Genomic DNA, 16,233 nt, shown 5'->3' on the forward strand with positions numbered 1-16,233 from the left:
GGCCCACCAGTGGTGTTTAATGCACTGAGATGGAGGAAGAATCAATCAATCAATCGTATTTAGTGAGCGCTTACTGTGTGCAGAGCACTGTATTAAGCGCTTGGGAAGTACAAGATGGCAACATATAGAGACAGTCCCTACCCAACAGTGAGCTCACAGTCTAAAAGAAGAAGAAGAAGAATTCCAGAGCGGGAGGAAAGGGAGTGTAAAACTGTTTAACCAAGACACACTCCATTTCCCAGTTCTGTAAGCCAAAAAGAGAAATTGAAGGGGAGGGGCGGGAGGGAGGCGGCTACCTGCTCAGGGGCACATTGTCAGCGCTGTTAGATCGATTGATTTTAAGGGAAGCAGCATGGCATAGTGGATAGAGCTTGGGCCTGGGAGACAGGAGGTCATGGGTTCTAATTCTGGCTCCGCCACTTGTCTTCTCTGTGGCCTTGGGCAAGTCACTGCACTTCTCTGTGCCTCAGTTACCTCATCTGTAAAATGAGGATTAAGACCGTGAGCCCTATGCAGGACAGGAAGCGCGTCCAACCCTATTTGCTTGTATCCACCCCAGCGCTTAGTACAGTGCCTGGCACATAGTAAGCACTTAACAAATACCATAATTACTATTATCATTTTTCCAGCCCCCTGATAATCGCCGCACCGGCAAGCCCGCAGTACTTATGTACAAATCTTTTAATTATATATTATAAATAACTTAGATTAATGTCTGTCTCCCCCTCTAGACTGTATTATGGGCAGGGAGCGTGTCTGTTGCATCATTCTCCCCCAAGCGCTTAGTATAGCGCTCTGCACATCGTAAGCACTCAACAAACGCCACTAATTGATCGATCGATCTGGTCAATATGGGCAACGATTTGCTCTGCCTTCTTCAATGCCCAGAAATTTGGGCGTCCAGATGAAATGCTATTCGAGGGCTCGTGACTCTTCCAAACGTAGTCCACGTTTGGAAAATGAGGTTAAAAATCCCAATCCCTTTCCATGGGCCTTGATCATGGCAGTGAAAAACGTCAAAATGGAGCCGGATAAAAGAAGCGGTAGGAGCAACGGTTTTAAACCGGCCTTAAAACTAGCACCTCTGTTCCACGGCCAATAAGTGGTTGACAGTTTGGAATAAGTCATTAATTTCCCCAAACCTGTGAGTGTACTTTCCTAATCAGTTACTGAGGATGATCATTCAGTTGTATTTATTCATTCGTTTAATTCATTAATTCATTCATTCAGTCATATTTATTGAGTGCTTACTGTGTGCAGAGCAATGTACTAAATGCTTGGAAGAGTACAACAATAAATGGACACAGTCCCTGCCCACAGTGATGGTGGGGGGAGACAGACGTCAATACAAATAAATAAAATGACAGATATGGACATAAATGCATTGGGGCTGAGATGGGGAATAATAATAATAATAATAATAATAATAATAATAATCATGGCATTTGTTAAGTGCTTACTATGTGCAAAGCACTTTTCTAAGCGCTAGGGTGGATACAAAGTGATCAGGTTGTCCCACATCGGGCTCACAGACTTAATCCCCATTTTACAGATGAGGTAACTGAGGCACAGAGAAGTTAAGTGACTTGCCCAAAGTCACACAGATAATAATTGGCAGAGCCGGGATTTGAACCCATGACCTCTGACTCTCAAGCCCGGGCTCTTTCCACTGAGCAAGTCAAGGTGATGCAGAAGGGCATGGGAGATGAGGAAAAGTGGGGCTTAGTCTGGGAAGGCTCCTTGGAGGAGATGGGCCTTCGATAAGGCTTTGAAGCAGGGGAGAATGATTGTCTGGTGGATTTGAGGAGGGAGGGCATTCCAGGCCAGAGGTAAGATGTGGACTAGCGGTCGGCAGTGAGACGGATGAGATGGAGGCACAGTGAGAAGTTTAGCGCTTACTGTGTGCAGAGCACTGCACTAAACACTCGGGAGCAAACAGTGTAACACAGTTCGTAGACAACGTTCTCTGCCCACCACAAGCTTGCAGTCCAAGAGGGATACAGATATGAGTATAAATAAATATAATAAAGACGGCGTGGAACCTCACTCCTTCTTTGCTCTGCTGTCCAGATGTTGCTCTTTGAAGCAATTAAATATAGAGGACTGTACTAACTCTGAATCAGAGGACTTTTTTGTAGTATTTGTTAAGTACTTATTACGTGCCAGGTACTGTGCTAATTGCTGGGATAGATACAAGCTAATCAGGTTGATCACAGTGCCTGCCCCACATGAGACTCACACTCTTAATCCCCATTTTCCACGTGTCAGTCAATCATTCATTCAATCGTATTTATTGAGCGCTTACTGTGTGCAGAGCACTGTACCAAGTGCTTGGGAAGTACAAGTTGGCAACATATAGAGACGGTCCCTACCCAACAGTGGACTCACAGTCTAGAAGGGGGAGACAGAGAACAAAACAACATATTAACAAAATAAAATAAATAGAATAAATATGTACAAATAAAATAAACAGAGTAATAAATACATACAAACATATATACATATATACAGGTGCTGTGGGGAGGGGAAGGAGGTAAGGCGGGGGGGATGGGGAGGGGGAGAGGAAGGAAGCACTCGTATTTATCGAGTGCTTACTTGGGGCAGAGCACTGTACTAAGCACTTGGAAGAGTACAATACCCCAATAAACAGACACATTCCCTGCCCAACAACAAGCTTAAAGTCTAGAGAGGGAGACAGACATTAATATACCTAAATAAATTACAGATCTCTACATAAGTATTTGGGGGCTGAGGTAACTGAAGTACAGATGAATTGAGGTAACCGAGACACAGAGAAGTGAAGTGACTTGCCCCATGGTCACCCAGTAGGCTAGTGGTAGGACCAGGAGAGTAATAATAATGATGGTATTTGTTAAGCGCTTACTGTGTGCGAAACACTGTTCTAAGCGCTGAAGTAGAACAGAGGTCATTCAGTCAATCTGGTGGTATTTATTGAGCACTTACTACGTGCAGAGCGCAGTTTTAAGTGCTTGGGATAGTACAGTACAGCATGACGTAGTGGACAGAGCACGGGCCTGGAGTCAGAGGGTCAGGGGTTCTAATCCCGCTCTGCCACTTGTCTGCTGTGTGGCCTTGGGCAAGTCACTCAACTTCCCTGTGCCTCAGTTACCTCATCTATAAAATGGGGATTAAAACTGTAAGCCCCACGTGGGACAGGGACTGTATCCAACCCAATCTGCTTGTATGATAATGATGATTGTATTTGTTAAACGCTTACTATGTGCCAAGCACTGTTCTAAGCACGGGGGGCGAGGGGGTTACAAGGTAATCAGGTTGTCCCACGTGGGGCTCACAGTCTTTATCCCCATTTTACAGATGAGGTTACTGAGGCACTGAGAAGTTGTGACTTGCCCAAAGTCACACAGCTGACAAAAGTGGCCGAGCAGGGATTAGAACCCACGATCTCTGACTCCCGAGCCCGTGCTCTTTCCATTGAGCCATGCTGCTTCTCTGTGCACCCCAGCGCTTAGTACAGTGTCTGGCACATAGTTAAGCGTGTAACAAATACCGTCATTATTATTATTATTATTAATTAGCAGACGCATTCTGTTCTTAGACCCTTCTCACTCAGGCCTGTGCGCTATCCACTGTGTCTCAGTTTCCCTATTCAGTTCTTTGATTCCCCTCAAAATACATAAGGGCTGCTCTGGTTGCCGCTGACTTAAAGACTTATGTAGCTCTGTACGTCATTTAGTTAGAGTGAAGTTTATTTCTGTGGGTATAACCACACGGGCCCTGTACCCGCGGGTGGTGGGTAATTTTAGATGGTTGGGATGAATTGTTGACGGGGATCTTCCCCAAAGGATTTACCGCTCAGTGCCAGGTGAATGCAGCGTGTTGATTCCACCACCCAGCTAATTCCCTTGGTGTGTGTTTTGTTTTTCAGAAGTGCCTAACTGTCGGTCAACCTTCATGAGAGGAGGGGGCTATTTCTCAAGCAACCACGATGGTAAGCAAGTGCCTCTCGCAAATAGTGGCCGAAATAAACCTATAACTGGCTATTTTTATGGCTAAGCCCGAGTACCTCAGGACCCTGTCTAAAAAACGTTTTTTAATTATTCATAATAGTAGAAACCGTGGTATTTGTTAAGCACTTACTGTGTGCCAGGCACTGTACTAAGCACTGGGGTGGAGATGAGCAAATTGGGACAGTCCACCACTCTCCCACCCTCACAACCCTCTTAAAATCACATCTCCTCCAAGACTAACTCTTCATTACAGTGCTTGGCACATTTTAGACTGTGAGCCCACTGTTGGGTAGGGACTGTCCATATGTTGCCAACTTGTACTTCCCAAGTGCTTAGTACAGTGCTTTGCACACAGTAAGCGCTCAATAAATATGATTGATTGATTGATAGTAAGTGCTTAAAAAATACCACAGTTATTATTACCGCACCCTATTTGCCTTCCCTTCAGCATTAACTATGCACTTGGCTGTGCCTCCCTTTCCTTCAATCATATTTAATAATAATAATTATGGTATTTGTTAAGCGCTTACTATGTGCCAGGCACTCTACTAAGCACTGGGGTGAATACAAGCAAATTGGGTTGGGCACAGTCCCTTTCCCACGTGGGGCTCACAGTCTCAATCCTCATTTTACGGATGAGGATAACTGAGGCACAGAGAAGTGAAGTGACTTGCCCAAGGTCACACAGCAGACACGGGGCAGTGGCAGAGTCAGGTTTAGAACCCATTACCTCCTGACCCCCAGGCCCTTGCTCTGCCCACTATGAGTAGGAGGCACTTCATCATCCAGTAATCAAGCTTTGAACAGTGCTTTGCACATAGTAAGCGCTTAATAAATGCCATTATTATCCAGTAATCATGCTTAGAACAGTGCTTTGCACATAGTAAGCGCTTAATAAACACCATCATTATTATTATTATTAATAATGATAATGTAAATTGTGGCATTTGTTAGTACTTACTTTGTGTCCAGCCCTGTGCTAAGCACTGGGATCTTGTCTTGTCTTATGTTGTTGAGTCGTGGTAAATATGAGCTAATCAGATGCGACAGTTTCTGTCCCACATGGGGCTCACAGTCTAAAGGAAAGGGGGAACTGAAATGTAATCCCCATGTTACGGATCAGGAAATTGAGGCACAGAGAAGTTAAGGAACTTCTCCAGGCTCACACAGCAGGCAGGAGGCGGAGGCAGGATTAGAATCCAGGCCTCTTTCCACCAGGGGTGGGGCACTGTAACAGTTCTTTTAGCATTGAGAATCTGACCATCAGTAGGGTCAGAAGAGAGGCCGACACAAAGTCAACACCACTATGTATCACAGTCTTCATCCCCGTTTGACAGATGAGGCTACTGAGGCCCAGAGAAGTGACTCGCCCAAAGTCACACAGCTGACAAGTGGTGGAGTCGGGATTCGAACCCATGACCTCTGACTCCAAAGCCCGTGCTCTTTCCACTACGCTGCTCCTCCTTCAGAGGGGGTGATTGGGGGTAAACTAAGTAGTCCCGGTGAGAATGCGTGTGCCCACAGCCATACACCTCTCTCCCTCTTTGCTCCTGTCCCCAATTCCCCTCCCCAAACCTCCTCTGCATATATGTATCCATGTTTGTTATATGTATATATGTTTGTATGTATTTATTACCCTATTTGGTTATTTATCTTACGTGTACGCATTTATTATATTTGTTTTATTTTGTTCATTTGCTTTGTTGTCCGTCTCCCCCTTCTAGACTGTGAGCCTGCTGTTGGGTAGGGACCGTCTCTAGATGTTACCAACTGGTACTTCCCAAGCACTTAGTACAGTGCTCTGCACACAGTAAGCGCTCAATAAATGCAATTGAATTGAATGAATGTATAAAGAGCCTCTAGACTGTAAGCTCCTTGTGGGTAGGGAATGTGTCTGTTTATTGTTACGTTGTACTTTCCCAAGCGCTTAGTAATAATAATCATCATCATCATCATCATCAATCATATTTATAATAATGATGGCATTTGCTAAGCGCTTACTATGTGCGCAGCACTGTTCTAAGCGCTCTGCACACTTTCAATCGAATGAACGAACGGGTAAGTGGTCGCATGCAGCCCATAGCCACCATTGTATATTAGAATGCTTGAAAGTTGACGGTTATGTTAATGGAATAAGACTTCTCAGTTCTGAGTTGGATTTTGTAGGATGGAGGAGACTTGATTTGCGAAGGGAGGGGACGTGCTGACGGTAGTCCATTTATCATTGCTATGGCAACTCATTCCCACTTTCAAAACCGGGAAGAGAATCTAGGGCAGACAACTTTTCCCTTTGTCTTTGTGCCAGCGGTTCACCCTCCTAAGCTGGCTTAACTTGTGTATCGTAGTGCATAATGCCGGACTGCTTGATTTTATTCATGGGAGAAGGAGATCTCTGTACATATTTTTTTACTCTATTTATTTATTTTATTTGTACATATCTATTCTATTTATTTTATTTTGTTAGTATGTTTGGTTTTGTTCTCTGTCTCCCCCTTTTAGACTGTGAGCCCACTGTTGGGTGGGGACTGTCTCTATAAGGTGCCAATGTGTACTTCCCAAGCGCTTAGTACAGTGCTCTGCACATAGTAAGCGCTCAGTAAATACGATTGATGATGATGATGATGAGACAAGACCCCGGGTGAATCAAAACGCTAATATCCCCCGCAAGGCAAAGCCCATCTGATGCGGTGGGTGAGAGGTCTTGCTCTTGGATGGATGTGACCTCACTTAATAAGTGATCATAAATAACAGTTCATTCATTCATTCATTTGATTGTATTTATCGAGCGCTTACTGTGTGCAGAGCACTGTACTAAGCGCTTGGGAAGTACAATCTGGCAACAGATAGAGACAGTCCCTGCCCAACAACGGGCTCACAGTCTAGAAGGGGGAGACGGACAACAAAACAAGTAGACAGGCATCGATACTATCAAATTAGATAAATAGAATGATAGTAATAGTAATAATCATGGTATTCATTAAGCACCTATTCTGTGCCAAGCCTTGTATCAAGTATATTAAATATTGCATTAGTAATAGCTATTATTATTGTGTTTGTTAAGCGTTTACTATGTGCCAAGCACTGTAATAATAATAATAATGATGGCATTCATTCATTCAGTCGTATTGAGCGCTTACTGTGTGCAGAGCACTGTACTAAGCGCTTGGGAAGTACAAGTTTGCAACATATAGAGTTGGTCCCTACTCAACAGTGGGCTGACAGTCTAGAAGCACTTACTATGTGCAAAGCACTGTTCTAAGCGCTGGGGAGGTCACAAGGTGATCAGGTTGTCCCACGGGGGGTTCATAGTCTTAATCCCTGTTTTACAGAAGAGGGAACTGAGGCCCAGAGAAGTGAAGTGACTTGCCCAAAGTCACACAGGTGACAGTTGGCAAAGACAGGATTTGAACCCATGACCTCTGACTCCAAAGTCCATGCTCTTTCCACTGAGCCACGCTACTTCTCAACTGTACTAAGCGCTGAGGTGGATACAAGCAAACCGGGTTGGACACAGTCCCCATTCCACGTGGGGCTCACCGTCTCAATCCCCATTTTACAGATGAGGGACCTGAGGCCCAGAGAAGTTAAACGACTTGCCCAAGGTCACACAGCAGCCAAGTGGCAGCGCTGGGATTAAAACCTATGACCTTCTCACTCCTCGGCCCATGCTCTATCCACTATACCAGGGATAGATGCAGGATGATCAGATTAGACACAGTCTCTGTCCCACATTGGGCTCACGATCCAAGTAGGAGGGAGGGAGGTATAGACTCCCCATTTTACAGATTAGGGAACTGAGGCCCCGAGAAGTTAAGTGACTTGCCCAAGGTCACACAACAAGGGGTGCAGAGTGGACTGGCACATAACGCGAGACGTCTCAAATGTAAGGTTGCTCCTGTGAGCAAATTAATAATAGTAATTATTGTGGTATTTATTAAGCGCTTGCTATGAATACAAGCAAATAGGGTTAGACCGAGTTCCTGTTCCATGTGGGGCTCACAGTCTCAGTCTCCATTTTACAGATGCTACTTCCCAGTGTTTAGTTCAGTGCCTGGAACGTAGTAAAAACTTAAAAATACCACAATTATTATTGTTATTGTAATTATTACCAGACCGAAGTCTTTTCCACTAGAGTTCCTCTAGCCATCTGAATGAATTCAAGGATTTAAGTAAGCACTCAATAAATACGATTGATTGATTTAGAGGAGTGGGGGGGGGGGGTAGCATGGTGTAGTGGATAGAACATGGGCTTGGGCGTCAGAAAGTCATGGGTTCTAATCCCGGCTCTGCCACTTGTCTGCTGTGTGGCCTTGGGCAAGTCACTTAACTTCTCTGTGCCTCAGTTACCTCACCTGTAAAATGGGGATTAAGACTGTAAACCCCACACGGGACAGAGACCATGTCCAACATGATTTGTTCGTATCCTCCGCAGCGCTTAGTACAGGCTTGGCACATAGTAAGCTCTTAACAAATACCACAATTATTATTATTGGTATTATTACTCATTGGACAACTGACTTTGGTGAGAGAACCAGCAGCTGCGTAGTGCCGTCTTCCAGCCTCCTGAAAGTTTCTCGAGCTCCAATAGACGGCTCCAGCAGGCAAACCAGGGGGAGTAGGAGGGAGAGAAGTGTTTTGCATAATTATAACAATTAGAAAAGAGCATGCACTTAAAGGAAATATTTTTAGTAAGGCATTTGGTTGCTTGCAGTACACAGAGACCAGACTATCAGGGGAGAAGGGAAAAGAGGAGGGGAAGGTTGGGCTCTTTCTTCCCCTGATCAAGAATCCAGCTTTATTTAGAAGGAGCTAGTCTTCTAAATTGCGGGAAATTAGCCTGACACGGTTTTCCCATCCTCTCAACACTACAGGCGCGTACTCACACACACACACACACGCAGATGCCCGTAAAAACAGTTAGAAAAACAAGCGCCGCTGATTGGCATCTGCGATGACAAAGATATCCAACCCTGGTTTACATGTTCACCTTGAGTCCTTCCTCTCTCCCCTTCGCGTCTCCTCCTCGCCCCGCTCCTCCCCGGAGCGGGCAGCTTCTTCCTTCCTGTCCCCTTCGTTGGGTTTATTAGACTGCTGGAGCCACAAGAAATGCAGCTGCTAATGGGGCGCGTCTCAGATTTTCAGCTGATGCTTCACATCAGCTAAACCATCCTCCAGCTGTTCGACAGCAGTCCGGGTAGCCCTGGGCGGAAACCACAGAGCACACCAAAATGCTATTTCTTCTCAGTTGGGAAAACCACACCTACCATTTAATCTGGGCTCACGACTTTATTTCTCCCTTTCCGAGCATGTCACGCTTATTTTAAAAACAAGGCGTACCTCTAAGAGTAGCCCCCATCAACAGGTGGGTGCGTTTTGATTTGTTTCATTTGAAATAACCGAACTGCGTTCTGGCAATAGCTGCCTCTGCTCTTGGGAGCTTAATCAGAGGAGATAAGGATGGAAAGGACTTCAAGGGGTCATCTAGATCATGCTCCTGTCTCCGGGCAGCACTGCATGAAAATATTTCCGCAAAGAGAATCACCTACCCGTTTTTTTTAATCTTCAGACATGAAGATGCCTTCCGTACTCCCTGTGATTGCTCAAGAAATACTTGTTTGTCGTTATCTCCCTTGGTAGTGTGTTATCTTGTGTTTTCAAAACTTAAATTCATTCATTCATTCAACCGTATTTATTGAGTGATTACTGTGTGCAGAGCACTGTACTAAGCGCTTGGGAAGTACAAGTCGGCAACATATAGAGACGGTCCCTACCCAACAATGGGCTCTGAGGAAGCTCTTCCTAAAGTCTAACGGAAATCCCTCCTGATGCAGTGTAAACCGCTTTCCTTTTTTTTAAGCGCTTACGATGTGCCAGGCACTGTACTAAGCGCTGGGGTAGATACAAGCTAATTCATTCATTCATTCAATTGTATTATTTGAGCGCTGTACTAAGCACTTGGGAAGTACAAGTTGGCAACACATAGAGACGGTCCTTACCCAACAGTGGGCTCACAATCTAGAAGGGGGAGACAGACAACAAAACAAAACATATTAACAGAATAAAATAAATAGAATAAATATGTACAAGTAAAATGAATAGGGTAATAAATACGTACAAACATATATACAGGTGCTGTGGGGAAGGAAAGGAGGTAAGACGGGGGATGGATCATCAAGTTGGACACAGGCTAATCAGGTTGGACACAGTTCCTACCCCACATAATAATAATGATAATGATAGCATTTATTAAGCGCTTAACTATGTGCAAAGCACTGTTCTAAGCGCTGGAGAGGTTATAATAATAATAATGATGATGATGGTATTTGTTAAGCGCTTACTATGTTCAAAGCACTGTTCTAAGCGCTGGGGAGGTTACAAGGTGATCAAGTTGTTCCACGGGGGGTTCACAGTTTTAATCCCCATTTTCCAGATGAGGTAACTGAGGCCCAGAGAAGTGAAGTGACTTGCCCAAAGTCACACAGCTGACAGTTGGCGGAGCTGGGATTTGAACCCATGACCTCTGACTCCAAAGCCCGGGCTCTTTCCACTGAGCCACATACAAGGTGGTCAGGTTCAGTCAATCAATCAATCAATCAATCGTATTTATTGAGCGCTTACTGTGTGCAGAACACTGTACTAAGCGCTTGGGAAGTACAAGTTGGCAACATATGGAGACAGTCCCTACCCAACAGTGGTCTCACAGTCTAAAAGGGGGAGACAGAGAACGAAACCAAACATACAGAATGTCCCACATGGGGCTCACAGTCTTAACTGAGGCCCAGAGAAGTGAAGTGACTTGCCCAAAGTCACACAGCTGACAGTTGGAGGGGCTGGGATTTGAACCTCTGATCTCTGACTCCAAAGCCCGGGCTCTTTCCACTGAGCCACGCTGCACAGGCTTAATTCTTATTTTACAGATGACGTAACTGAATCACAGAGAAGTGAAGTGACTTGCCCCTGGTCACGCGGCAGACAAGTGGCGGAGCCGGGATTGGAATTCGGGTCCTCAAACTCCCAGGCCCAGGCTCTATCCACTAGGCCACACTGCTGACACTTGACCTGCAGGCAACGGTCATCCATTCAGAATCCCTCGTATGCTCCAAGACTGTAATTCCGTTTCTTCAGGTTGCCCTTTTCCAGGATAAATATAGCCTGTTTCATTGGCCTGTCCACACCCCAGCAAGATCTACTAGAAATCAATCAATCGTATTTATTGAGCGCTTCCTTTGTGCAGAAGCGCTTAATACAGTGCTGCACACAGTAAGTGCTCAATAAATACGATTGATTGATTGATTGATTGCAGGGCACTGTACTAACCACTTGGGAAGTACAAGTTGACAGTTACAGTTAGCACCATTTGGTTGTTCTCTGGGCTTTCTTCAGATAGACTTGCGCTACCCTCAAAAGAGGGATGTGCAGAAGCAGCGTGGCTCAGTGGAAAGAGCCCGGGCCTTGGAGTCAGAGGTCATGGGTTCTAATCCCGGCTCCACCAATTGTCAGCTGTGTGACTTTGGGCAAGTCACTTCACTTCTCTGTGCTTCAGTTCCCTCATCTGTAAAATGGGGATGAAGACTGTGAGCCCCCCGGCACGACCTGATCACCTTGTCACCTCCCCAGTGCTTAGAACAGTGCATTGCACATAGTAAGTGCTTAATAAATGCCATCATTATTATTATTAAAGGTGGAAATTTCCATTTCATTCATTCATTCAGTTGTATTTATTGAGCACCTACTATGTGCAGAGTGCTGTACTAAGCGCTTAGGAGAGTACAGTATAGCAGACACATTCCCTGCCCACACTGAGCTGACGGTCTAGAGGAGGGAGATAATAATAATAATAATGGCTTTATTAAGCGCTTACTATGTGCAAAGCACTGTTCTAAGCACTGGGGAGGTTACAAGGTGATCCGGTTGTCCCACGGTGGGCTCACAGTCTTAATCCCCATTTTCCAGATGAGGTAACTGAGGCCCTGACTTGCCCAAAGTCACACAGCTGGCAAGTGGCGGAGCTGGGATTTGAACCCGTGACCTCTAACTCCAAAGCCCAGGCTCTTTCCAGTGAGCCATGCTGAAGAGGAGGGAGATTTGCTGCCGTCAGGGGGGTTCGCAGGGGATCCCAGGGCAACCAGCAGGAACCAGCTACGGCCTGGACCCTCCCCAGTGGGAGTAGGTGGGTGGCGGGGAGAAGAGGGTGGGATAGCAAGAGACCAGCATAGCCTAGGGGAAGGAGGACAGGCCTGCGTGTCAGTTGACCTGAGTTCTAATCCCAGCTCCTCCACTTTGCTGTGTGACCTTGGGCAAGTTACTTATTATCTCTAGGTCTCAGTTCCCTCATTTGCAAAATGGGGATTCAATACCTGTTCTCCTTCCTCCTTAGGAGCCCCGTGTGGGACAGGGACAGTGTCCAACCGGATTCATTTTTATCTACCCCAGCACTTGGAATAGTGCTTGGCACAGAGTAAGCGCTTAACAGGTGCCGTAAAAACAAATACAACAGATAATAATAATGGTGGTATTTGTTAAGCGCTGAATATGTGCCAAGCGCTGTTCTAAGCGCTGGGGAGGTTACAAGGTGATCAGGTTGTCCCATGGGGAACTCACAGTTTTAATCCCCATTTTACAGATGAGGTCACTGAGGCCCAGAGAAGTGAAGTGACTTGCCCAAAGTCACACAGCTGACAGTTGGTGGAGCCGGGATTTGAACCCATGACCTCAATCAATCAATCGTATTTATTGAGCGCTTACTGTGTGTAGAGCACTGTACTAAGCGCTTGGGAAGTACAAGTTGGCAACATATAGAGACAGTCCCTACCCAACAGTGGGCTCACAGTCTAGAAGGGGGAGACAGAGAACAAAACAAAACATATTAATAAAATAAATAGAATAGATATGTACAAATAAAATAAATAGAGTAATAAATATGTACAGACATATATGCATATATACCTCAGACTCCAAAGCCCAGGCTCTTTCAATCAATCAATCAATCAATCGTATTTATTGAGCGCCTACTGTGTGCAGAGCACTGTACTAAGCGCTTGGGAAGTACAAGTCGGCAACACATAGAGACAGTCCCTACCCAACAGCGGGCTCACAGTCTAGAAGTGGCTCTTTCCACTGAGCCACTCTGCTTCTTCCGGCAGAAGCTGGCAGATGACAGAAGCTGGAGTGCAAGTCAGTCAGTAAATCTTACGGACTGCAGAGCACTGTACTGAGCGCCTGGGAGAGTACATTACAACAATAAATAGACACATTCCCTATCCACAACGAGCTTGCAGTCTAGAAGCAGCATGGCTCAGTGGAAAGAACACGGGCTTTGGAGTCAGACGTCATGGGTTCATATCCCAGCTCCGCCAACTGTCAGCTGTGTGACTCTGGGCAGGTTACTTCACTTCTCTGTGCCTCAGTGACATCATCTGTAAAGTGGGGATTAAGACCGTGAGCCCCCCCGTGGGACAACCTGATCACTTTGTAACCTCCCCAGTGCTTAGAACAGTGCTCTGTATATATGTATATCACCTGTATATATGTATATCACCTGTATATATGTATATATGTTTGTACATATTTATTACTCTACTTATTTATTTATTTTACTTGTACATATCTATTCTATTTATTTTATTTTGTTAGTATGTCTGGTTTTGTTCTCTGTCTCCCCCTTTTAGACTGTGAGCCCACTGTTGGGTAGGGACTGTCTCTATATGTTGCCAACTTGTACTTCCCAAGCGCTTAGTACAGTGCTGTGCACACAGTAAGCGCTCAATAAATACAATTGATGATGATGATGCTTTGCACATAATAAGCGTTTAATAAATGCCATCATTATTATTATTATTATCATAGAAGGAAAGACAGACAGAGCCCGTTGTTAGGTAGGGACTGTCTCTATATGTCACCAACTTGTACTTCCCAAGCGCTTAGTACAGTGCTCTACACACAGTAAGGGCTCAATAAATACGATTGAATGAATGAATATAAAGAAATAAATTACAGATATGTATGTAAGTGCTGTGGGGCTGGGAGGGGGGAATGAATAAAGGGAGCAACTAAATCCAGTCAATCTGAATTTGGGTTGACCGGGAGTATTTGTGTTTGGGTCACAAATTGGTTGGTCCCGTTGAAGAATCCCAGGAGCAGCTGTCTTAATTCTCCCCATTTGAGTACGACGTCGGGGGATTTGCCTCCCAGCTCTTCCCGAGACCTGCTGGTCTTGCAGCGGGAATTGACAGCATTCTGGCTCTGTTTCAGCATGGCCTAGTGGATAGAGCCCGGGCCGGGGGTGGGGGGTCAAACGGACCTGGGTTCTGATTCCGGCTCCACCCCTTGTCTGCTGTGTGACCTTGTGCAAATCACTTCACTTCTCTGGGCCTCCGTTCCCTCCTTAGTACAGTGGGAATTCAGACTATAAGCCTCATGTGGCTTTAATTCTATTTGTTCTAACAATTTTGACACCTGTCTACATAATAATAATAATAATGATGGTATTTGTTAAGCGCTTACTATGTGCAAAGCACTGTTCTAAGTGCTGGGGAGGTTACAAGGTGATTAGGTTGTCCCGGGGGGGGGCTCACAGTTTTGATCCCCATTTTGGGCAAGTGATTTGCCCAAAGTCACACAGCTGACAAGTGGCAGAGCCGGGATTTGAACCCATGACCTCTGACTCCAAAGCCCGGGCTCTTACCACTGAGCCACGCTGCTTCTCCAGTGTTTTGTTTTGTTGTCTGTCTCCCTCTTCTAGACCGTGAGCCCGCTGTTGGGTAGGGACCGTATCTGTATGTTGCCGACTTGGACTTCCCAAGCGCTTAGTACAGTGCTCTGCACACAGTAAGCGCTCAATAAATATGATTGAATGAATGAATAGGGACTCTGTCCATCCCGATTTGCTTGACTCCATCCCAGTGCTTAATACGGTGCCTGGCACATAGTAAGTGCTTAACAAATACCATAATAATAATAATTATAAGAATTGATTCCTTCAGAATCAAACTGTGTGAGAGGTATTGAAAACCAGTTGGTCGCAAAAATAGCAGCATGGTCTGAAGACAACATTCTCACCCTCCAATGGCTTAAAATGGCATAGAAAAGCAGCGTGGCTCGGTGGGAAGTGCACGGGCTTTGGAGTCAGAGGTCATGGGTTCAAATCCGACCTCCGCCAATTGTCAGCTGTGTGACTTTGGGCAAGTCACTTAACTTCTCTGGGCGTCAGTTACCTCTTATGTAAAATGGGGATTAAGATTGGGAGCCCCCCGTGAGACAACCTTATTACCTTGTAACCTCCCCAGCGCTTAGAACAGTGCTTTGAACGTAGTAGGCGCTGAATAAATGCCATTATTATCATTATTATTAAAAATGCAGGGGTTCATGCCTAGATTGGCCTAGATTGTATTTGCCAAGTGACGAGTTCTGTCTTTCTGTTTAACCCAGGCTTTTCATATGAGAAAGATCCCCGACTTTACTTCGATGACACTTGCGTCGTGCCTGAGAGGCTGGAGGGTGAGTTAATTAAGGGCTGGAGAAAAACCAGTAGTAGAAAATGAGTCTCCTGCAAAAAAATTCACCCACCAAGAATCATCACAGAGAAAGTCCGGCCCGGTGCGCATCCCGGCGGGGTCCTCAGAGTCACGCACAGGGTATAGTGCTGACGTTTTGCACCGTGGCAGTGCTTTCTTGCATCAGTTAATCAGTGGTCTTTATTGAGCACTTGCTGTGCACAGAGCACTGTACTAAGCATAGAGGACTCGATCAGCTCGCCCCCTCCTCAGTGATCTCCTGCTCCAGTTTTCTCACAGTGTCCCAATCCCGTCTGATTCACCTCCGACCCCTTTCCCGCATCCTCCCTCTGGCCTGAAATTCTCTCCCCCTCCGAATACACCAGATCACCATTCTCCCCACCTTCAAAGCCTTATTAAGGACATCTCCTCCAAGAGGCCTTCCCCGATTAAACCCTCTCTTTCCCATCTCCCTCTCTCCCTTCTGAATCGTCTCTGCACTGAATCTGTGCCCTTTGGGTATTTAGTATTCACCCCACCCTCAGCCCCACAGCATTTATGTGCATATCTGTAAGTTATATTAATGTCTGTCTCCCCCTCTAGACTTTAAGCTTGTTATGGGCAGAGGACTTGTCTACCAACTGTGTTGTATTTTACTTTCCCAAGTGCTCAGTACACACAGTGAATGTTCAGTATATACCATTGATTGACTGATTGGGGGAATATAACAGAGTTGGTAGGCACATTCCCTA

At 45.5% G+C, this 16,233-nt stretch overlaps 1 protein-coding gene across 2 annotated transcripts in view; it reads left to right on the forward strand.

Annotated features, from left to right (window-relative positions):
* ETV5 (ETS variant transcription factor 5) overlaps nt 1–16,233 on the forward strand; it is a 120,542-nt gene that overhangs the window by 76,585 nt on the left and 27,724 nt on the right. For both annotated transcript variants that reach the window (XM_038749411.1, XM_038749420.1), the window contains exons 9-10: nt 3,908–3,970; nt 15,417–15,485. In XM_038749411.1, the coding sequence (XP_038605339.1) occupies nt 3,908–3,970; nt 15,417–15,485 (132 nt within the window). The remainder of the gene's footprint in view (nt 1–3,907; nt 3,971–15,416; nt 15,486–16,233) is intronic.

The sequence above is a fragment of the Tachyglossus aculeatus genome, chromosome 1 (genome assembly GCF_015852505.1).
Source record: "Tachyglossus aculeatus isolate mTacAcu1 chromosome 1, mTacAcu1.pri, whole genome shotgun sequence".
Lineage (NCBI taxonomy): Eukaryota > Metazoa > Chordata > Mammalia > Monotremata > Tachyglossidae > Tachyglossus > Tachyglossus aculeatus.